This window comes from Microplitis demolitor, chromosome 3 (assembly GCF_026212275.2).
Source record: "Microplitis demolitor isolate Queensland-Clemson2020A chromosome 3, iyMicDemo2.1a, whole genome shotgun sequence".
In the NCBI taxonomy this organism is placed as follows: domain Eukaryota; kingdom Metazoa; phylum Arthropoda; class Insecta; order Hymenoptera; family Braconidae; genus Microplitis; species Microplitis demolitor.
Genome location: NC_068547.1, coordinates 19,478,673 through 19,501,481, shown reverse-complemented (window position 1 = coordinate 19,501,481; position 22,809 = coordinate 19,478,673). Strand labels below are relative to the sequence as shown.

The 22,809-nt window shown below is 35.8% G+C and overlaps 1 protein-coding gene across 5 annotated transcripts in view; it reads right to left on the bottom strand.

Annotated features, from left to right (window-relative positions):
• The window catches only part of LOC103574564 (homeobox protein 5), a 163,667-nt gene that overhangs the window by 8,166 nt on the left and 132,692 nt on the right, over window positions 1-22,809 (bottom strand). For all 5 annotated transcript variants that reach the window (XM_008554036.2, XM_053737858.1, XM_053737855.1 and 2 more), the window contains 3 exons: window positions 14,769-14,982; window positions 5,274-5,428; window positions 87-5,189 (listed from right to left, as the gene is read on the bottom strand). In XM_008554036.2, the coding sequence (XP_008552258.1) occupies window positions 87-5,189; window positions 5,274-5,428; window positions 14,769-14,982 (5,472 nt within the window). The remainder of the gene's footprint in view (window positions 1-86; window positions 5,190-5,273; window positions 5,429-14,768; window positions 14,983-22,809) is intronic.

Below are 22,809 nucleotides of genomic sequence, written 5' to 3'. Positions count from 1 at the left end.
TAAATATTTAAAAGTACATTAGTACATGAACATGAATCAGAGATTTTTAATTTTAAAATAAATATGTAAATAAATGTAATAATTACCGTTGATGAATGATGTCGCGCAGAGATAGGTGGCGCAGGAGAAGCCGCTCCGTGGGAGGTGGTATCAACAGCTGGACTGTTAGACCGTTGGCTATTACCTGGACTGTGTGTGGTAGTATCAGGCGGAGATCCCTGTCTCATGATAGCTGATTGAGCATTGTTAGCCTGATTGCCAGCCGTCTGAGTGGATACTGAATGCCTGACCATCGATGGACTCAGCTGATCAGCTTGCTGGCCATTCTGATCAATAATAATACCAACACTACCACTGCTACTATTATTATTGTTATTTTTATTACCACTTGTACTAGTCAGACTGAATTGCTGCTGCTGGATTTGCTCAACACTCTGCTCGGAGGACGGTGAGCTTATCGTACTCTTTGGCGAAGACGGCGATTTACCTTGTATCATTCCCGCGCTCAGTATATACTGGTTGTGGTCAAGATTCAACGACTGATCGACATTCCCGTTGCTGGTCGCGACCGACTGAAAGTCCGGAATCTGGTTATTGGAGACCATGGTTGTCTGTTGTTGAACGATTGTCGTGTTCTGCTGTACAAATGTCGTGTTCTGCTGATTCGAAGCCGACGAGACGGCGATATTTTGGGCCGTCCCACATGGTACCATTAGCGTCTGTCCGTTCATTTGTATAAACTCCTGCTGGCCTTGAATATTCGACGGCCTCACCTGCGACGTATTGAATGTCATCTGCTGATTAGGACTCACATTAGCGACTATCGGACTCAGTTGGTTGCTAAAAGACGTCGTTCCATTTACTAAGAACTGTCCGCTGTTTGATGATAGAAACTGCGTCCCGGGACTGTGCTGTTGGATTAGTTTACCACCCGCAGCTTGAGGCGCGCGAATTACCATCCCTGCAGGACCTGCGGCAAGGATACTTTGACTGGGACTAAAAATTCCACTGTGACTTTGAATGGGCGTCAGAACGTTTTGTCCATTTACGTTTTGAATCTGCAACTGCATGCCCAGATTCCCTGTATCTTGGAGTAAAGTCGCGGTACCGTCAGCGGACATCACCATACTGCCAAGACCAGGTACAATAAATTGCTGGATAGTCGGGAAATTCTGTACCATACCTGTAGCACCGTTCAATAAATTAACGGGCTGCAGTAGATTGATCTGTTGTGTTGGCTGGGGATTAGTTATTATCTGCTGGGTATTGAATTGCGCGGAAGTGGCACCTGTTTGTCCATTCATAACCAATTGGGCTGGCGCGCCGCCTTTGCCAGGTACTATTGTCAATGCCTGTAACATCGGTCCGCCGATGCTCTGAGTCTGGAAGTTCTGCTGAGCAAAGTTGGACTGACTCTGCATCAGCATTCCGGTGTTTTGCTGGGACGAAGCGATATGAAGCATTGAGGCAACAGTCTGTGAATTATTTTTGCGCTTCTTGTAGACTTTTTTCTTGGTGATAGTTGACTCAGGACTCAGGAGATTCGCCTGTCGGTTAACGATATTCTGGTTGTTAGTAACAGCGCGGGTGACATCTTGATTAGCTTCAAGTATTGATTGGGCGTTTTGTAAAACGTTGCCAGTAGCTACAGTTAAATGAGGAATCTGTACATTTTGCCCGTGAATGCTGTCCATAGTCATTACACCGGGTTGTATTAGTACGGGAGTTTGAATAGTATTGACCAGCACAGTGGGCTGTCCGATAACTTGTTGCGCTACTCCAACGGCCGGTATGACTTGACTTACAGCCCCAGTCACACTAGTTACCATTGGTGAGACTGAGAGAGGTGGCATAGAACTGCCATTTGAAATTATTTTTGGCGGAGGTGGTGCCATTACGCCGCTTATACCAGAACCCGTGCTGGCCATTATCAATTGTCCACCGCTCGACACAAATATATGACCCGGCGGTAGAGTTGAACCGCTCGAGTGTTTCAGCACTCCACCAGAAGCAATGACATTGTGCACTTGAACGTTCGACTGTTCTTGATGATTATGTGGCAACGAAGATCCAGTACTCACAGCATGAGGAACTTGGATACTACTCACGACACTCTGGACCATTTCCAGTGGCGACTTAGACACCATAGTTTGAGACTGACTGTGAATTATTGGGGTCATGTTCGAATGATGCGCCGACGAGACTACAATGCTCGCTGTCGGTGTTGATAACGTGTTACTGTGGGATTTGCTGGACAAAATATTTGGTATCACGGAGTTATGAATCCCAGAAGGCGTGTTGATGGACACTGTAGCTGTATTAGCTCTACCCGCAAGCACGGAAGTTATTGTATTTGAGCTAAAGGTATGCCCACTTGCCATAGTAGTGATTACAGTCGGGTTTCCACTGTAGGGGATCATAGAAATCCGTTGAATTGAATTTATCGTGTGTGGATGGGGCGCGTAACCTTCGGGTGTCGTCGATTGTCTCGTTTGCGAGGCTGACTTGTGACTGATCGAGTGTGATGCGCTTTCAGCAGTAGACCCTCCTCCTAAAATAGACGCCTGAGAAGGCGATGAACTCGGTGATATCGTACTTGATGCTGTTGTCATTGACAGACTTGATGCTTGACTTTGATCTTGATTTATGTTATTGCTATTATTAGCACTTGTGTTATTTATTGTAATAGATGATTGCGAAGGCTGCTGACCGGGTGTTAGTGACTGCGGTGGCGGGACCTGAGAGTGGGAGTGAGGCGTAGGTGGCTGGGAGTAACTATGCGGTGTCGACGGCTGTGACGAAATAAGACTCTGCGGTGTCGCTGGTTGTGACAACGACGACACCGGAGTTTCTGAGTTCGCCGGACTGTTGATGCTGACTGGTGATCCGTGACTTGTGCTGATAGTCCCACCTTGTATTGGCCACGAGTCCATTTGTTGGTTCGCCGCGAATCTGTCCCCGTATGTAGACGACGTCACCGGATCATCACGCTGATCCGAGTGCATGACGTACTGCCGGTGAATTTGCTGGTGCTTGAACTGATCGGTCATGTAAGGCTGAGTATCTGCACTTGTCACACATCCATGACATGACCCAGTGTCTGAATCGTTAGCGTTGCCCATCGACGTGGGCGTCATGCTGCTGTGCACTACAACCGGCGAAGTTGCGTGATTTTTACCCGTGTTACAAATCGATGAGCTTGTTGGACTTGTCGCCGACGAGGGCTTTTGATGTATAATATAACTACTATTGTTTCCGTGAACTTGTTGAGATGGCATTTTATTATTATTATTATTATTATTAATATTATTAATATTATTAATCATTATTTGACTACTACTAACACCTGTTTGTCTTGATATTGTACTATTTAGTAAAGCCGTTTGTTGGGCAAGATATCCACTGGGATCATCAAGAAAACTAGGACTACTGTTATTGTTGATGCTATTATTACTACTAGTATTACTATTATTATTATTATTATTATTATTATTGTTAATGTTATTATTAACCGTAGATCCAATTTGATTAGGCTGTGATTTATCACTGAAGTCATCTTCGGATCCAGGACTGGGCTGCTCGATGCTCCTGATTTCGGCCATATGATGACGTTGCTTTTTAGCCAGGGACTTGCTGGGCTTTGCTTTTTTCCGTGCGACTTCGTCATTCCAGGCGGTCGCGGGAGGAATGTGGTGGTGGAGCGGCGGCACGCGGTCCAAACTGTTGCACGTTATGTTGTGGATAGTCGCCGCGGGTGATGACTGATGCGAGGGTACATTAGTACGGGTTTGTTGACCCCACATCTGGTTCCTTTGGTTAAAAAGATGGCCCGGCTGTCCGTTAGCTCCATTAGTGACTATTGATTGAGTGTCGATGCTGTTAATATTTGTGGGACTCCTTCCCGCCTGACTGACCAGCATATACTGTTGCTGCTGCTGCTGTTGGTGTTGTTGTTGCTGTTGTTGCTGATGTCCGCTCTGTTGCTTCTGCTGTTCGATTGTAATTTTATTGGGATCACAGTTTCGTGTAAATTGTATCTGGTGCTGATACATTCGTTGCATACTGTCATGATTTATGTTCTGCATGTTGCTATTTTGTACGTGATGCCGCACGTTGTGGTTATGCATCATCAACTGCTGCTGCTGATGTTGTTGTTGCTGTTGCTGTTGTTGTTGTTGCTGCTGCTGAGACAACTGTTTGGCATTCATATCATCATCAGCACTTATTGACGGGGTACGATGCCTTTGATGCTGTTGCTGGCCATCGGAAGTGTTCATTGGCGAAATAAGTTGTCCATTCGACTGCTGCGCAATATCATTCAAGTGATGCGTCATACCCTGATGATTAAATTGCATCGGCTGCTGGCAAACCTGAGACATCTGTTGCTGATGTTGCTGCTGTTGTTGTTGCTGCTGCTGTTGTTGTTGCTGCTGCTGTTGTTGTTGCTGTTGCTGCTGTTGTTGAAGCATGTGAAACTGCTCAATCTGATTCTGCATCATGTGCTGCTGGTTCGTTTGCTGCTGCTGGTATTGCATTGAATGTTGATGCAGGGGATGCATTTGCTGATGCATCTGGTTCTGTGAGTTTTGCGGCTGGATGTGATGAATAAATCCATCGTGATGTGCATTAAAATTAACTTGCTGATCCTGATTGTGATGTTGTGTGTGCTTTTGCATCTGAAGATGCATCTGCTGTTGCTGCTGCTGATTGATGTGTTGTTGCTGCATCACCTGTACCGACTGATCATTCAGCTGGTTCAGTTGGTAGTGCGATGACTGCTGATGAGACAACTGATTAGCAAGAACATTTTGATGATGCTGTGTCATGTGCTGCTGCATTAATTGCTGCTGTTGTTGCTGTTGTTGCTGCTGCTGTTGCTGCTGCTGCTGCTGTTGCAGCATCAACTGTTGCTGCTGTTGTGTCATATTATTGATGTTGTTAAAATTATTTGTTTGTTGATTCATGATCAACGGGTTGCCCATCAACATACTCGTCATATTGTGGGAATTTAGTCTCTGCTGTATATTATTATTATTATTATTATTATTATTATTATTATTATTATTGTTGGTATTGTTGTTCCTCAGAACGCAACTATTAGTGTCAATATTTTGTGAAGAGGAATTAATTAATTGATGGCCAATCTGTTGATTATTCTGCTGAACTGGTAGACCAGTCATCGGCCAAACCTGCAATCAAATAATTTATTAATTATTTTATTATAAAAATATAAAACAATAAAAGCTTTATTAAATATAATAAATTGAAATTACCTGAGAGCCATTAGGTGACGGTAAACCATGGACTCCAGTAGCGCCTGCAACTGCAATAGCTCGTTCACGTTGTGCAATTAATTGTGATACTGAAACACCTGAGTATACGTTTCCCACACTATTGAGCTTACGTTTTTTCTTTTTACTCAGGCCATCTGTAAGGATTACAAAATTTTAATTAATTATGTTATATTAAATTATTATTTTTATTGTCAGCGAGTCTTTGTGAAAGGGATGAGTTGGGAGGGAGTTATATTGAGATAATATTCTCGTTGGTATTCATAGTACATTGGAAAAGCCCTTTGGTGTAATTAAGTTTACGCATAAACTCTGGAATAATCGAAATTCCCAGCGCCTTGAGAGCTACCAGCCGCACGTACTGTAATTCTCGGTCCATGCTAAAATCACGATCCCACTTTATTGTATATAATACAGGATGGTATCTAGCACACCCTTGTATTCCTTGTGTCTCCTGTACCACCCTTTTGTCACCGCCATTCAAACAATCCCCAGAGATTAATTAGACTCCGAAAGACCTGGCGATTCGTGAACGCCGTATAATTAACTCAAGCGACAAAATTACAGGACAACAGTGGCTTATAATAATAATTACTACTTCCGAATAACGAATTTATATACAGCAAATACTTAACGACGCTAATTAATTGGCTCAGTTATTTTATTTTATATAAATTCCACGAAATAAAATAATTTAACTCTCTAATTAATTATGAAAGCTCTTGAATAAACTTTTAAAGAATTTTTAATTAATAAAATTTAATTTTAAATTAAATTAAATTACTTAGAGTAAAAGTAAATATTATGAAACAATAAAGTGAAAAAAATTAAACGAGGCTTTATTTTATTGATACAGTTAAGTCATTTGAAAGCGATTATTAAAGGCTCTAAAGACCAGTTGAGTGTCGACACTAAAATGAAGAGGATCTTGATAAGGTATTTGCATGTACCAACTACATCTACTACTACTACTACTACTAATACTGCTACTACTATTATTATAATAATACGAAGAGAGAATGAGTAACAAGAGGGAACTCAACGGTATCAGGGGAAAGTCGTCTTTTATCTGGCAGCCTACGGCGAATAATTATTCTCCGATGTGAAAGGGATGATAACTAAGAGCGAAAACCGGGAGTCAGGAAAACCTTGTTGGTAAAATGAGGGTAAAGCTCAGCGTGAGAATAAGGCGATGGAAGAAGGAGGTGGAGAAGGAAGAGGAAGAAGAGGAGGGAAAAGAGGTTTTTAAGGAAAAAGGGGGAGTAATGAATCTCGTCAAAGCGGTACAACGTCATCCGTACTAAGTTTTCTCTCAACGAAATCTAGCTTGCGAAAGCAACCCTACCTCACTCAGTAGTATTTCTCTGGGGTTAGTAAAGATTTACGTTTAATCTTGGGGCCAATTTGTGGCCTGACATTAAACGTCTTGACTCCGTTACAGTAATAAATTAGTAAACAAACAGTCGGTTGGATCTTCGAGATGAATTATTAATTACTCTTCAACACACACTTTAACTTCATTATTTTTATTACAATAAACTTTTAAAATAAATAAATAATTAATTGATGAAATAAAAAGCAAGCTACTAGTTAATCACATTGTTTAACGTTAATTGAAAATTATGTTATCATTTTTAAGTTAAAAGAAAAAAAAAATCAAATCGAATGGAAAATTAATTGGATACTAATTCGAGAGTAAATATTTTGTCGAGCTCCATGAGTTAATCGTATAACAAGTGTTATCCTGATGATGCGGTGGTTGAGACTGAATGAAGGTAAATGCGAGAGCGCAGGCGCGTAAATCGCGCACGGAAGACGCGCAGGAATCACAACTAAACCAACTAAACTGATATGAACACATAACACCAACAAAAGTGCCGACTATACTGAGTTAGCGTTGAGTAGGAGGTAGGAGAACTCTCGTATGTTTTCGTCCAAGCATGTCCATCCTACAAACGACTTGCCTTTTCATCCTCGCCACCTACACCACCCGCTCACCGGCTTCTCGAACCCTCTGTCTCTCTTCAGTTCGCCCGCCAATGCCAACGCCAACCTTTTCAACCCTCGCCTCAACAGCGCTCCCACCCGAGCAACCCTCGAGAGGATCACCATCACTGCTACTGTAAGCTTCAACGCTGCTCCTATCCAACTACAAAATTAACCCTTATCATCGTGTCTTGTCACCCTCGAGTGACTCGAGCGTCTTTACAAGACATTCACTTTTCTCCAGAGACTTTTTTTATCCTCTCTTTCAATTACTTGTCTCCAAAACAGTTTTTCATTTTGTTTACAAACATCGCTAATAAATAACAAAATAACAAAATTCATTTTCATCAGCTACTCATTCGATATCTTATGTCATCATTAAATTTGATTTTGAATAATTGAATAAATTACAAGTGCATTAATTTTCAATAAATCAAGAGAGAAAGAGAGAGTGAGAGAGAGAGAGAGAGAGAAGAATGTGATTAGATAAATAACTCATAAATGATGTCAAGTGGTAATTGATACGCTAATAGTAAAATTGATGAGTTACTGATTAAATGAAACCACAAACACATCTTATTCTGTCCGAGCAATTGTCAGGACTGGAACAAAAAGATTGTGAATACGCATGCGTTTAGTTTAAGCGCGCAGAAAACCGCGCGCAGGAATATGGATAACTGCGAAAACCGGACATGCGGCAACCGCACACTGGCACTGTAACTCCGGCAAAGCTAAATTACATTACATGTACCTGGGCCACATATACATACAAGTGTATGTAGTAAGTATAATATAGTATTGAGTGTATGACTATCACTCTTTCTATTCCCCTGGCTCAGTTTTACCATCCTCTATATCCATTTACCCACACAACCTTCGGCGCAATGCCACTTCATAAGGCTCAACGACGCTCATATTCTCCTAGAAAATTAACCTTTATCAGCGTATCGTGGCCGGACTGTTCTCTCACCGAGAAAATCTCCCACCTATTACTTCTACTACACCCACTACTGGTTGGCGCACTGTTTATGTGAGGGTGTGTGTATTCAGGAGCAATCCCTTCTCTGTAATATGTTAAAAGAGGGTAGAGTAGCTACTTGATCCCCCGCGGAATCCAGCGTTCACCGAGTTGAGTAGAGCGGATTCCTTCCTACTCCCGGGACTTATTGATCGCCCGGTGCGATAAGAAAACGCGAGCTGGCTGATTGGTCTCCTCGCCAACTGGCAAGATGTGCGCGGGGGTTGAAGGTGGAAACCGAGCGCGTTTGCTCTGACTATGACGACAACGTTACTGGTTTAGGTGGGTGGATTTATATCTCTGTATAAGTGAATGTGAATGTGGATAGAGGGATGGAGCGACAGAGAACGAAGAGTGTAAACGGTGGATAAGGTATGTCGAAGAGCAAAGAGGGATGAGTGCAACGGCTTTTGTGCTAGATGTATGGATGTATTCAAGTGCCCCGTAAAATCCAACCGCCAACTATCGACGTTGAAATTGAGAGCCCCGAACAACGGGATATGTGAGAGATAAGAAAGATCTCAAGGGGTGGAATATAAACGGACAACCGACAAAGCGATCCGATAACGGGTGAAAGCTTTTCATGAATTTCCTATTATAGAAAAATAATGTCTCCTCTTTTTTTGGGTTCAAGTACATGTTAAATTGATTTATGTTAATTGAAATCTTATTTTATTATTGTTATTATTATTGATGTTTTAAATTCTTAGTAATTTTGTGGAAACTAAATTTAATTTGGCTGATAAAAACAATTACTGATGCTTGCCAAGGATTGTTATTCATTCAATTATTTTATTTAATGAAATGCTAATTTAATTACATAAGAGATGAAATCCAGCGGAATTTAATTAACAACGACAGTGAATTAACAGCAATAATCAAGTCAGTGTCATGTTCATTATAATATGAAAATATTTTTAATAAAAAATCTATATTTGTCAGTGTATTGGAACAATACTTTAAAGAATAACTGATTTTTAATTACAACCTATTTAAACTGAACAAAGGATATTTAATTAATTAACCACTTTTATCGGGAATCAATAGCTGAAGAATTTAATTAAAAAAAATACTTTAACCCTCTCAATATTTTTTTAATGCAGTTATTTATTTTAAAAAATTTTATAGTTTGTGACAAAAATATATTTTGTATTTTTGCACACCTCAAACGTGAAAGCGCTCAGTGCGCTCTATAGAAACTCAATTTGCTTAGGATACTTCACTTACTATACATTCAATTATCTCTATTTTTTTTATAGTGCGCTAAAATACTAATGGCAGCACCAGTAGTGTGGCAGTAAAATTAAAAAAAAAAAAAAAAGCAACATCTAAGAAAACACGTAGAATTTTTTAAAAAATTAAAAAACAAAAAACCCTTGGAAAAAATTAATAATTTGAAGGTAAATAAAAATTAATAAGAAGAAAATGAACGTGATGATTAAAAAATAAAGTAAGAAAAATTATGGGCGACTGAGGTGTACACTTTTGGATTTCCATTTTTTTTTCTTTATCATAAAAGTGTATGAATTTTTTTTATTTGTTTCTTTTAAATATGAAAATTCAAAAAGAGTCATCTTCTGCAGGATCTTATGACGTGCAAGAGTTTTCCGTTCGCCACCGCAGTGGCTGATAAATACAGCAGCCGTGTGCCATAAAAATGGCATAAACCGCTTGTCCTCTGGCTTTTATTTCGCCCGTTGTATTTTCCTGAAGGGAAAACATGAAAACCCTCGTGCTCATAAGTAGTGTGTATACATTTCATTCTATCGCGTCAATTCTCTTTTATTTATTGTTTTTTTTCTTTATTTCTTTTTTGCTCTCACACTTTTTGCTATTATTATTTTTTTATTTAACTATTTTTTATTCTCCTTTATTACTCTTTTTCTTTCACTTTTGGCTCACACAGGCGTGGCCAACCGGGTTTTTTATATCGCCGGGAAATTGGAATTGAAGCGACAGCGGAGTGAGCCCCGAGGGCACTCGGTAAAAGTTGAAACGAGCCCATAAAACATCGTAAATACTGTCGCCACTACTTTATACTGTACACTAAACTGCAGTACGTTGTTATACATATACATACATATATATATACACCTACTATTCGTGTGAATAATAAACTGTTACCGTCATATAATAAACGTACAAGTTAAAGGTATAAAACTAAGCGCCTTTTTTTTCCTTTAAATACTCTGGCGATAAATTTTTTTAACTGATAAATAAATTGTGAATGTCTTTTATCAATTACTGAAAAAAAAAATGAATATAAAAGTGATGGAGGTAAATAAATAATTAAATAAAATTTCAAAAGTAGATTGAAATGAATGAAAAAAAAAATTTGCGTAGGTGTGAGAAGTTTAAGTAAAATGTGTAATTAAAAAGTTGTAACGACGTGATAAATCCCCCGAGAACTTTGTGTTTTAATAGTAGATTCAAGCATGACGATGAAAAGGATTTGTGAGAACATTTAGTGAGCACTTTTGAGAGTTTAACTCTGCCGGTGGTGTCCTGGAGTTAATCGACTTGCCAGTACGGTCACTTAAGCTCACTCAATTTATATATATATATATCTATATATATTTGAATAAACCTCTATAATTAATTGATATATATCAATACAAGCCTGACGGAAAAAATATGAGATAAATGCTTATGCTAATATTTATATTCGTAAATGAATGAAAGGCATAATTAATTAATTATATAGGAGTATAATAAATGAACAGACAGTTTACGGGGAGGAGATTTGTGTAAATGATAGCGTGATGCAATATATAATCTCTCAGGAGAGTTTTGATTGAATTAGCGGCGTTTAAAGTAATTACTGGTATTTAGCAATAACGCGGAATAACCTTTTCCGTTGGCGGGTTGGCAAAGGCCGAGTTGGAAAGGAAGCTGAAGAGGGAAGAAGAAGGAGACGGAGATAGAGGTGGAGAGAAAATTAAAGTAATTTCGAGGATGGCGTAAGGTAGTTACAACATTGTTGGGGTAACACGGCGGTCGAGTGCGAAAGTGACTATGTGGCTGTACTCTACTGTTACTACTACTCCTGCTGGTTGTTGCTGTACTGATTCAGCAAGCTAACTACACAGCAAAGCTATACTAAAACAGTTAAACGTTTAATCGAATCAGTAAATGTGAATTGAAACTTTAATTAATCTCCTAATCTCACTTATACTCTTGTACTAACGTTAATTAGTATCGTTAAATAAAAGATTATTTTATTATTATTAATATTACCAGAAAAAAAAAATAATCATTTTTTGCTTCTTAATGACTGCTAATTAAATGAAATTATCTTGGTTAGATTAGGCGGTTCGTACTGCAGAAAACGATAACTTAATTTATGACAAAGAATGAGTTGATAAAATAATTTATTAGTTTTGAATAGTCGTTAATAATAAATTATAATTATTTAAGTGCAGATCACGGGGGAAAAAGTTTTTAAATGGTGGTATCGTTAGAGATTGGAAACAGATGGAATTGATTGAAAGAAAATTAAGAGAGCATAGAATTTGTGGAGGTAAGTTAAAAGAAATGGAAGAAAGAGGGATGTAGGTGGTGTGGAGAGAGCATTTCGGAATGAAGAAAAGTTTGGCTGACTGCCTGATACTGCTGTTACCGGTAGTACTGTCGCTGCCGGGCTGATTGAAAATAAAAATGAAATAATAAAAAATATATAAGGGAAAGAAAAAAGTTGAGTAATTTCCGACCGCTGAATTCTATCGGCACAATAAGTGATAGGATCGAAAGACTGGGAAAAGAAACGAGAAGAAATTACGAATTGGATTTCCGTTGATCGAAGTATCCATTATTCGAACGGCGTTGGGCGGCTATTCAATCTGCAGTTATCAAGAGCGACGAACTAAAGAAAGGTCGCTAAAGCGGAATCGCGTGGAACGAGTTTATATGCTTCTGATGATCGCTGTAGTAGTAGAAGTAGTAAAAGTTGTTGTAATAGTGGTAATAGTAGTAGTGTTGGTGGTGATACGATGAGTAAAAAGTTAAGATAAGGGGATGAGGGTCAAGGGAATGGTGGATGTTAAAAAGAAGTGCCTATGGATAAAGGATAAAAGAAAATGGAACCAAAAGAGAAAAAAATATTTTGTGAATTAGGGTGTACGTTTAAAAATACTTTTTGGCGTAAGAACCGAATAGGCACGTCGACTACTTACATTCCTTTACATTTTTTATCTCTATATATTTTTTATTTTTTATTACTTTATTTTTTTTTCTCACTTGCCCCTAGTGCGCGCCCAGTTTCTCTTCTATCGTAATAACATTATGACGCGATGAAAGTTTAATACCGCTCGGCCGGAAATTTAATATCCCAGTGCTCTTCTTATTTTTCTTCGTTACCGCACACTGGAAATTACGAGTGATGAATAGGATTTTTACGGATAAAAATCCAGCGAATAAGAGAATATGAAAAAAATTTTATTATTAAAAAAAAAAGGATAACATTGAAATGTCTGAATTATGAAAAATTGAAGACTACTCAATTTTCACTGAGTCAATAAAATTATATTTATATTCATCACTTTTATTATAATAAGTTTCTTTTCAAAGAGATAAAATTTTTTATACCGTATTTAAATTTAAAATTTTATCCATAAAATTTATATTTAATATTCTCTATTAAATTTAAAAAATATCACCGCTCTTCAAACAATTTAATTTATGGATTTTTTAATTGATTAAAATTAAAAAAAAATTTAATTTGATGGCAATATTGGCAGCTTTTTATTTTTATTCATAAAGTGTATTTACATAATAAAGCAAAGAACTTTTTTTGCTGCTCAGTTGTAGAGTTTAAAGTTAAAAAACGATTACCCAAGGCAATTCGATGGCATGACGATCAACTTCATAAATTGTACTATACCCTCATGAAATCACGAGGGCGTTTGTTAAGGAAGTTTAAAGGGTCTTTGCGTAAAGCAGCTTTACTGAAAGGTGAAACTCCGAAGCTTGCTGACGTTTCGTTTGCCACAACGACTACATACTTCTTAAACTACTACTACCACTTCTATTGCAGCCAACCGATTCAAGGCATACACACTCTTTCAACTCAACTTAAAAGCGAACCAAAGAATATAACCTGGTGACACGCGAGGGCTTTTCCTGCTGCTGCTTACAATTTCTTTGAGATTACACGCGCGATGTCCTTAGGCAAGGAAGGAATATAAGGAAAAAATATGAAATACTGGGTCAAAAGCAAGAGGGTTCGCTCCAGCGCTTTTTCATAAATTTGTAACATGGGACGACTCGTTCTACCCCTTGGCACGTTAAACAACATCAAACATTACCCAGTCAACGCTCATAAAAGTTTACCTCTTACTATAAATTCTTCACAATTTATACCGACTTTTTTATTTTAAATAAAAATTACGTTACTTGATTCGTTTTGTTCCTTTCCATTCATTCTACAGACTCAAAAAAAATCTTCACCGTCTTTTTTATCCGTAATATAAACATTTTTTGCAATAAAAATGTAATGAGCATTTTTTGCCGCATTGATTTACGAGTACGAGTGGTTAAAAAAAATATAAATCATCCACCGAGTTTAATGGGATCGCGGGGGTGGATGCGAGCAGTCGGAAGTGAAAACGATGAGGGGTGAAGGAAAGGGACCAAAAGCTGGTGCAAAACCACGACATGCCCACATTCGAGTACCATATCGTCACTACCACAGAAGTTGTCGCTAATGCCGCCGCATATTCTCTCGATCCTCTTTTTTTGTCTACAAAACTTTAATTTTTTTTTCTGTATCTTTTCTTTCCCTTTTTCTCAACCCCCTCAGTTTATCCTAGTTTTTTCCCCAGCCGTGATTACCAGAACGTCCTTTCCGCGGTGCGACATCCGTCGGACTGTAACTTTTGGTCCTTGTCCAATAAAACTTGGCACATGGCTTCTACCGATGGCGGATAAATGTCCGGAAGATTATACCAAACGACTCTGAAACATTTCTACAGAACGCCAAATCCTTTATTTCAAGTCCATCCACGTCGTTTTCGTCCTGGTCCTCGTCTTGCTACTCGCAGTTCAACGGCAATAGTAATACGTACCCCCTAATATTACATAACTTAGATAGTAAAATGGATACTCTTACAGTTGAATTGTCTGAAAAAGTTATCCGCTGGCGTGGAGATGAGAATCATTGAGGAGTTGATCAACCTTAGACTCTAAAGTTTAACAACAACCGCTTGCTAACCACTTGGATTAAAGCCATATTTTCGCCTTGAATTATGTATACACACAATTGAATAAAACAGTTTCTGAGTATATAAAATTGTTGAGAGTTTTGTTAACAGAGATAAATGGACTGAAAGTTGTTGGCTGGTCGGTTGGCGGCAGGGCTGGTTTAGTTGGTTGGTTTTGAATTTAAATAATGGGAAAAGTAAATGACAAGTCTGTTGTATGTATTTAGTTAACGTGTTTACTGTTTAGTTGCTGCGGCTTTCAGATAAATTACAAACCTTTTTTCAACTTGTCTGATGAAGTTGGCGAGTCAGCTCGTGCATTAATTGCGGGCGGTCCTGGCACAGGTAAAGTTGAAGATGAGACGACAGGTGTACAAGAGGCAACTGGACTAGCCGCGGCAACGGGTAACAAAAGTTTCCTCTTATGGTTGCACAGCTTTGTCATCTCCCGTGTCTTCCCCTGCTCCGGACTCCAAGGTCGTGTCACTACCTGCAACATCAGACAAAATTGATTAATAACATTATTTATTAAAAAAATAACATTTGTTATTTATTACACGGAAAAAAACTGTACTTGATACAACAGCATCTCTAGTTGAGGTTACCAAAACTTGGAGGAAAAAAATGTCGACTTCAGAAGTAACCTCAACCACACATGCAGTAGCGCCAACTACAATCATCAATGTTTACTACTATATGTAGTTTTCAGTACTATTTATGTAGTATTTTTTATTACATATCGATGTACTCGCTACTACAATGTTGTGGTTAAAAAAACCACAATTTTTTTTCATGTAGCTTATATACTACAGGGGAGGAGGGGGCAAAATGGGCCCCTCAAAATTTTGTATACGCCAATAAATTTGGACAGATAACAAGCTTATCAAACTTTCTTATATAATGAGGGCTAAAATAGACCACCAAACTTGTTCATTAAATATAATTTATTAAGAAAGTTAAAGATAATAAAATTACGTTTTAAAGTTATATCGCAACAGACTATTAAAATGATTTTTTATATTATTAAAATAAAATTGTTTTATGGTTATTCGCAGATATCACACGTGTAAAGAATAAAAGATATTAAATCTGAAATTTTTTAGAGGGCCCACTTTGCCCCTAATTTTAGATTTTTCAATTTTAATGTGCGAAGCATAATGAAGTGAAAATAAGTATCAAGGGTCTAAAGAGAAATAAACGGGTTAAGAAATTAATGATATAATTATTTTCCTTAAGGGGCCCACTTTCCCCCCCTCTCCCCTAAAATATTTGCAGAGTGAACATAGATTTCATCCGGAATGCGGAACGGATGACTGTTTATTTATTCAATCACCTCGGAGTGAAATCCACTCCAAAGGGAGGTTAATTTTAATATTAAAACTCTGAATTGGAGTGAATATGGATTTAATTAGAACCCAAATCCCTCCGAAATCACTACGCTTAAAAGAAAAACTCCCTATTTACTCCTAATGTGGAGTTTTTTTTCAACTCCGGAACTTTGAGTGACAAAGTGAATTCAGATTTAAATAAAATCCGTAATCACTTCGAATTCACTCACGATTTTTTACAGTGTATTTATATAACTTTAATTAAAATTATTAAAAATGATTAAAATTAATAAATAATGATTAATAATAATTTAATTGTCAGATTATTTTAATCTTTATCGTTTAATTAATACTTTAATTTATTGGATATTATTAATATATTGTTATTTTATTAATTATATTCATAAATTTATTTGTCAGCACGATAAGAATTCTTTGTGCGTATTATTAATAATAATTGTCATAATTATTATTCATAACTTGGTTACAGTTATCGCATAATACAAACTTAGCAATGCAAAACATAACAAATATAATCATTTATGATAACAATTATTATGAATAATATTATCGCTTTGTGGTTTTTTTTATGACGCTTTAAAAATAATAATAAGCCAACAATATTTTTTAAAAATATTAAATAATAAATTTATTAATGTTATCATTTTATAATACTAATTGTTTATCATTAACTGGAATTTCAAAAGTTGATATCTTTTAAAGTCTAAATAAAATTAATTATAAAATGTATTTATCTGCGTGATTGTTTGAATAATTTTATAAAGTTCTGAGATGTATAATTCATGAGTTCTCGATTTAATAATTCTAGTTTATTAGCGAAGTAGTTAAATTGCTACTAGAATAATAGGATTTAATAAAGAAAGAAAGATGAGATAGAGACGGCCAATGAGAACGAGAATAGAAGAGGTAAATTGAGAGCAAGTACGATCAAATTAAATTGCTTGTCTTCCGGGTCTTCAGAATAATACTCTGACTTGTACAAGTGGATTTTAAAGAGAGATAGTAAATAATACGAATGGATTTCTGTTGGTGCAACTGAAAACCCGTCTGTCTGTCACTCGATTCATGAAATGCGATAACTCGTCAAGTTTATTTATATTATTTATATTTATAGGATGGATAGATGGATAAATAAATAAATAAGTAATGGGAGAATGAAAAATAAATTCAAAAACCTGAGCACATATATATACATATATATATATATATATATATATATATATATATATATATATATATAGCAGATATATAAGACTACAATAATGATCAACTGTAATTGGCAGCCAGACTCGTGATTCTGAGAGCTGCGGAATCTCACGACGGTATACTCTCTCATGAATCTCATGATCGATGCCTTAACTTCTTTGATCGGCTTGTCGGTGGATACACACGCAACACCCCTGCCATTTCGTACCTTTTTACTTTATCTTAATTCTTACTTGTTCAAATATTTTCTCGTTTCAACTCGTTTTTTATCTCTACAAGAAAACATTTCGCGCCAATTTTATACTTAAACACGATCGTTATCCTATAGCTAGTGGAAAAGGCTCTTAAGAGTCAGACAATACATAATTACATAGTATGCAATTATTTTTAAATAATTTACTATACTAGTAATAAACAGGACAGGAGAATTATTTGTCAACAGAAAGTACTCACATAAAATCTAAACCCTTAGCTTGTAATCCTATTGTCGGATAAATAAACCGTAATCTTGATACCACGACCTCACTACAAAGCTGGTTGCTTCTGAACTGACCTTCAAATCTACCAAGGGCTTACAGCCCCCTTTTTCATCCCTCAAATATTCTCTGCTGTGATTGGTCCGTCGCTCTTCTCTCCCTTCTTATAATTTTACATAAAGTAATTAAATTTTCAAGTGTTTCTTCTAAATACCACTTACTTGAACTTGTCCTATTCAATTTTAATAACTTTATACTAAGTCATTGAGTGAATTACTGATCAATCAAAGAGAGTTTATAGAGACGGAAAAAAAAAACAGGCACAATTTTAAGATCGTACCAAGAAATCAATATCTAAAAAATAGATATCAAGTATTTACTACTGATATTTTTAAAAATGATTTGAGAAAAAAAAATCAATTATTTTTTTTTATCGATTAAAAAACTCAAAAAATTTCTGTTTAATCAAAAATAATTTTATTTACAATAAAAATAAATGATTATTTTAACAGCCGGTTAAAAAATATAAGACTGCGATAATAAAAAATTAATTTGAAATGTTATAAAACATTATAACGATGATTGATTAGCGAAAAATCAAGTAACGATCGTGCACGTCGTCGTCATGCATCGTTAACTTTAATTTACCCAAACATTTATATCACATATCAGTAACAACATTGTGTACACGTACATTAACGTCGATCTTTATTGTTCCCCAGTACTTTGGTAAGAATTGCAAGCACGTAACGAGGTCGTTTATTTCTTCGGAGTCTCTTCTTTTATCTTTAACGAAGATGAAGACACGTTGACGATCCAGACAATACGCAAGACACCAACAACTCTACACAATCTTACTCAACTCATTTAACTCTTTTTGTTTTTATTTTCTTACCATAAACTTATCCGCAATACTGTAAATCTACGGTCGCAAGATTTCTAATTAACGCAACACGCGAGTCTGCTCCATCACCGCAAAAACATCCAAACAGCTCCAATTAAAAAATTAAAATATAAAAATAAAATAAACTGCTATCCGTCTTATTTTCATTGCATCGATCGCTCCCGTAAACAAAAAAAAAAAATATAAAATAAAATAAATTACCATGAAACTTCCAGTGATGACCGTAAGCTCTTGTGCTCTTATTTATTTTTCCAGGGAATTGACTGTCAGTAAAAAATGGAACGAGGCGATTATTTAGTCACGCGTGGGTGCTCTCATAATTTTATCTGGTGTATAAGCCAGCAAACTTTTAGAGAGTAACCATATTTTCTTAAATGAAATTGAAAATAAAAATAAAAAAATGAAATAAAATAACTAAGAGGGATTAAAATTATTATGTGGATAGGAGGGAAGAAAAGATGGTCCAGAGAATAAGAAGTACGTAGAAAGGACTACGATGGAAGTGGATACGTGCCATGATGTTTTACGATTCTCATTAATAATGCGAGTAATGTTTCGCTCAGTATGCGCCGCGTATTCGACCTATCCATGTGTACGTCATTTTGTCGTCTCTCTTGTTCCCTTGTCTTGTCTCAACATTATCATCTTCTCTTTTTCTTCCACCTTCGCCTCCATCTCTGCCTTTCCCTTCTTTTTCTTCTTATCCACCGCCTCTCTCTCGACTCCTAACTCACCATATCGGCTTGCCATTCTCCCATTATACGATATAACTTGCAAAGACGATCGCATTAATTATTATGAGCAATATAATAATTTATCGCTTTTATGCCTTATGCGCAAATAATTTTATCCTCTTCAATATATTTATTTAAATATATGTACAGACGATAATGACGTTATTGTAAATAGTTTAACGTTTAACCCATAATTAATGCACTCGATAAAGTTCATTATATATGTATTAAATACCGTACTTGTTGTTTCAAATATTCATATTTGTCAAACTAGGTTTTGTTGCTTTGAAGTTTATATGAAAATCTCGCGCTTTGTTTGTAATGATAATAACTGTGAGAATTTGTCATGTGGATTAAATAGGCATACAATTATTACAGAACACTAATTACAAATGCGTGAGCTGAGCAAGTTACGAGTATTTTGTTCTGTGTTCTGTACTCTATCTATCCTTTCCTCATATTAGTATTGTTCTATTTGTCTGAGTAGTGTGAGTGTAGCAATGAATTCAAATGACATAATTTAACAATTCACAATTGAATCATCGGTAGCACCCCCACGCTATTTAGCTGGTTGCTTGCGTGAGCATGCTAATGAGCCACGAGTAATTTACATGCTAAAGATGATAAGCCAGCGACGACGAGAAAAAGATTGCGGGAATAAAAAAATATTATAAAAATGAAACATTACTAATTACTGTGTGTGCTTGGTAATTTATGCCACGAGGACGATTTTTTTTCACTCAATAAAAATATTATTTATGCTGTGATAGACTACTTGGGATTTATACTTTTTTCTGACTTATAATTACATTTATACATGCAAATTTTTTTTTTTATTTACGAAGGAAATTAATTTTATTACCCGTGGAATCGTGTAGTTATTATCATGAATAAGGTCTAATTGATTCAAATTATTTATGAGAATTTTTTTAATACTTTTAAAAAATTACTGACAAAAAAAGTATATTAAGATAATTGTTTTTAATGGTATAATTAAATTATGTTGAATAATAAATTTAAATGATTATTTTTTGTATGTTTTAATATTTCATAAATTATTACGATAAAGTAATGAAAAAGCCGAGTTATGATTTTAAAAAGTTCTGATGGAAAAAAAGTGATCTGAATCGTAGTAATTTCATTAGTCGGTATAATATCGAATCCGCGTTTATTTTAATGAATTTCCTGGTTAACGAAATAAAAAAAGTAAATAAACAAAAAGTTAATACACGATGCTCGAGAGAGTGCTGAAATAATAAAATAAAATAATAAAACGGATATATAAAAAAATATTGCACTGGAATATATACTTCTGTGGAAATGCGGGCGATGAGTACGAATAAAAATTGACGAGAGTATGAGAGAAAAAAGTTAAAACAGAATAACGCATGAGATATTTTATGCATTCACGTGTACATCGGATAATCTGAGATTGCCACGTTACTTTTTTATTTTTTCATTTTTCTTTAATTATTGTTTTTTTTTATTTTATTAGCATGTATAGATTTAAAGTTTGCGAGGAGTTTCAGCGCAAATAGAAAAATGAAATAAAAAAATAAAATGTGAAATTGAAAATAAAAAATTTACATGACGGTCGTTATTAAGTTTCGCAGTGAGGTCCTGTGAGTTACGAGAATTGGCTTTACTCTGCTCGTATGACCATTTTTATGTGTTCAGAAACTTTGGAATAATATCGACCATAAATCATGGACAGTTAGTAACCAATGACGAGTTTACTTTCCATTACGTATTTTGAACAATTATTATTATTATTATTGTTATTTATTTGTTTTTTTTTCCACATGCAAATGAGAATAACATTTTTAAAATTTATTTGAAGGCATTATTTTATAATTCACAGATGAATAATAATAATAATAATAATAATAATAATAATAATAATAATAATAATAATAATAATAATAATAATAATAACAATAATAATAATAATAATAATAATAATAATAATAATAATAATAATAATAATGGAAATATAATTTCTGTACAATACAACAAGCGAAACATAAATCTGTGTAAATTAAAACGAGATACTCGTTAACTCCGAAACGAGTCGTCGTATTTCGTGACAACGAGTCTTATGCGCTTGTGCATTACATGCACCAGAGAAATTCGAGGTATTGCACACACCATAAATTCATGATAAATGTGTGTACAATTCAGGACTTGACCCAAGTAATGTGCGCGATCAAAATTTTTTTATAATACTAACAATTATTTGTAATTAAATTTTAATGATATAAAAATTTAACTACACAGAAAAAAATAATTCTGAAGACAACAATTTTCTTAGGAATAGAAGAAATTTCTTGAGGCGAGTTAAAATTTTTCGCGGCAAGAAATATTTTTTTTCTGTGTACAAAATAAAAAATCCCTGGAAATAATAGTTAATAATAATTTTATTGACTTGTGTTGGGACATATATAAATTTAAAATAATGTTTTATTAAAATTTTATTCAAACATTAAGTACATAATAATTCATTCTTGGCGAGTTAAAGAATGTAGACACGAGCCAAAAAGCAAAAGAAAATAAGACTGAGAGGATTAAATAAGTTGAGTGCGCAATTATGTGACGACCAGTGCTCGTAACGCAAACTATACAAAGAGAAATAAGTGACGGATAAATGATGTTAAATTACATCTCAACGAGGGCTATTCGTTTGGAAAATGACCGCGATATGTTAAATTGGGAGTGACGTTAGTTTTAACGCCTCTGGGTCTGTTGCGTTCTCTCGATATTCGGAGAAGGTGAACGTCTCGAGGGGACGCGAGATTACTTGCTTGTGCAACAATTTATAAAGCACTTGGAGAAAAAAAAATATCTTGCGGAAGGGAAAAAAAATTTTTAATAAGAGATAAAAAAAAAAAAAAAAAAAAAAAAAAAAAACAGATGGAAGACTGCTGAAGCTATCAATATTTGTCAGGATCGAAAAAGCCACAAGGGAACTAAACCAACGATGAGCTTCTGCTCTCCATCTACTGCTCCGTTTTCCACGGACGGTCTAATTAAATTCCAGGAGAATCCGTGTCAGACCAATAGAAGACTCGTTGTCGTCGTCGCGTGGGATCTATTCCCTGCAGACTTGATTCTTCATTTTTTATGAATGTGTGAATGTGTGTGGATGATAGCTGAGTTATACACGTGTGAGAACAAGAACAAGAGAAGTGAGTTAGTGAAGAGACTGGCGAATGTCGTTAATAAATTTTTAAAATAATGTATCAACCCTCGAATATTGTGTGTACTCTCGTTGATTGGCAAGAAATCGTAGCGTCACCCGGATGTCCGAAAAACCAGATTCAGCTGCATGAGACACAATGTTAATGCTGTGTCGAGTTTGATGATGGAACGAGAGATGAAATCCTTGAATGATCCACGTCCAACTTGGACTTCTCGGCGTCTGGTTTTTTTTTTTTTTTTTTTTTATTTTTTAGTTTTGTTTCTTAATCTTTTTTTGTCGTACCACATATGCAACCACGACAGGCGGTTCTCGCGCATTTGTCGCGCTCCGAGAGCAAATCATTCGCATAACTTTGTGACCGTTGTCAACATATCATTCACTCTTAAAATAAATGCTAATTTTTGATATTTTATTCTCAAGCCAATTTAACTTTTTGCCACAATAATATT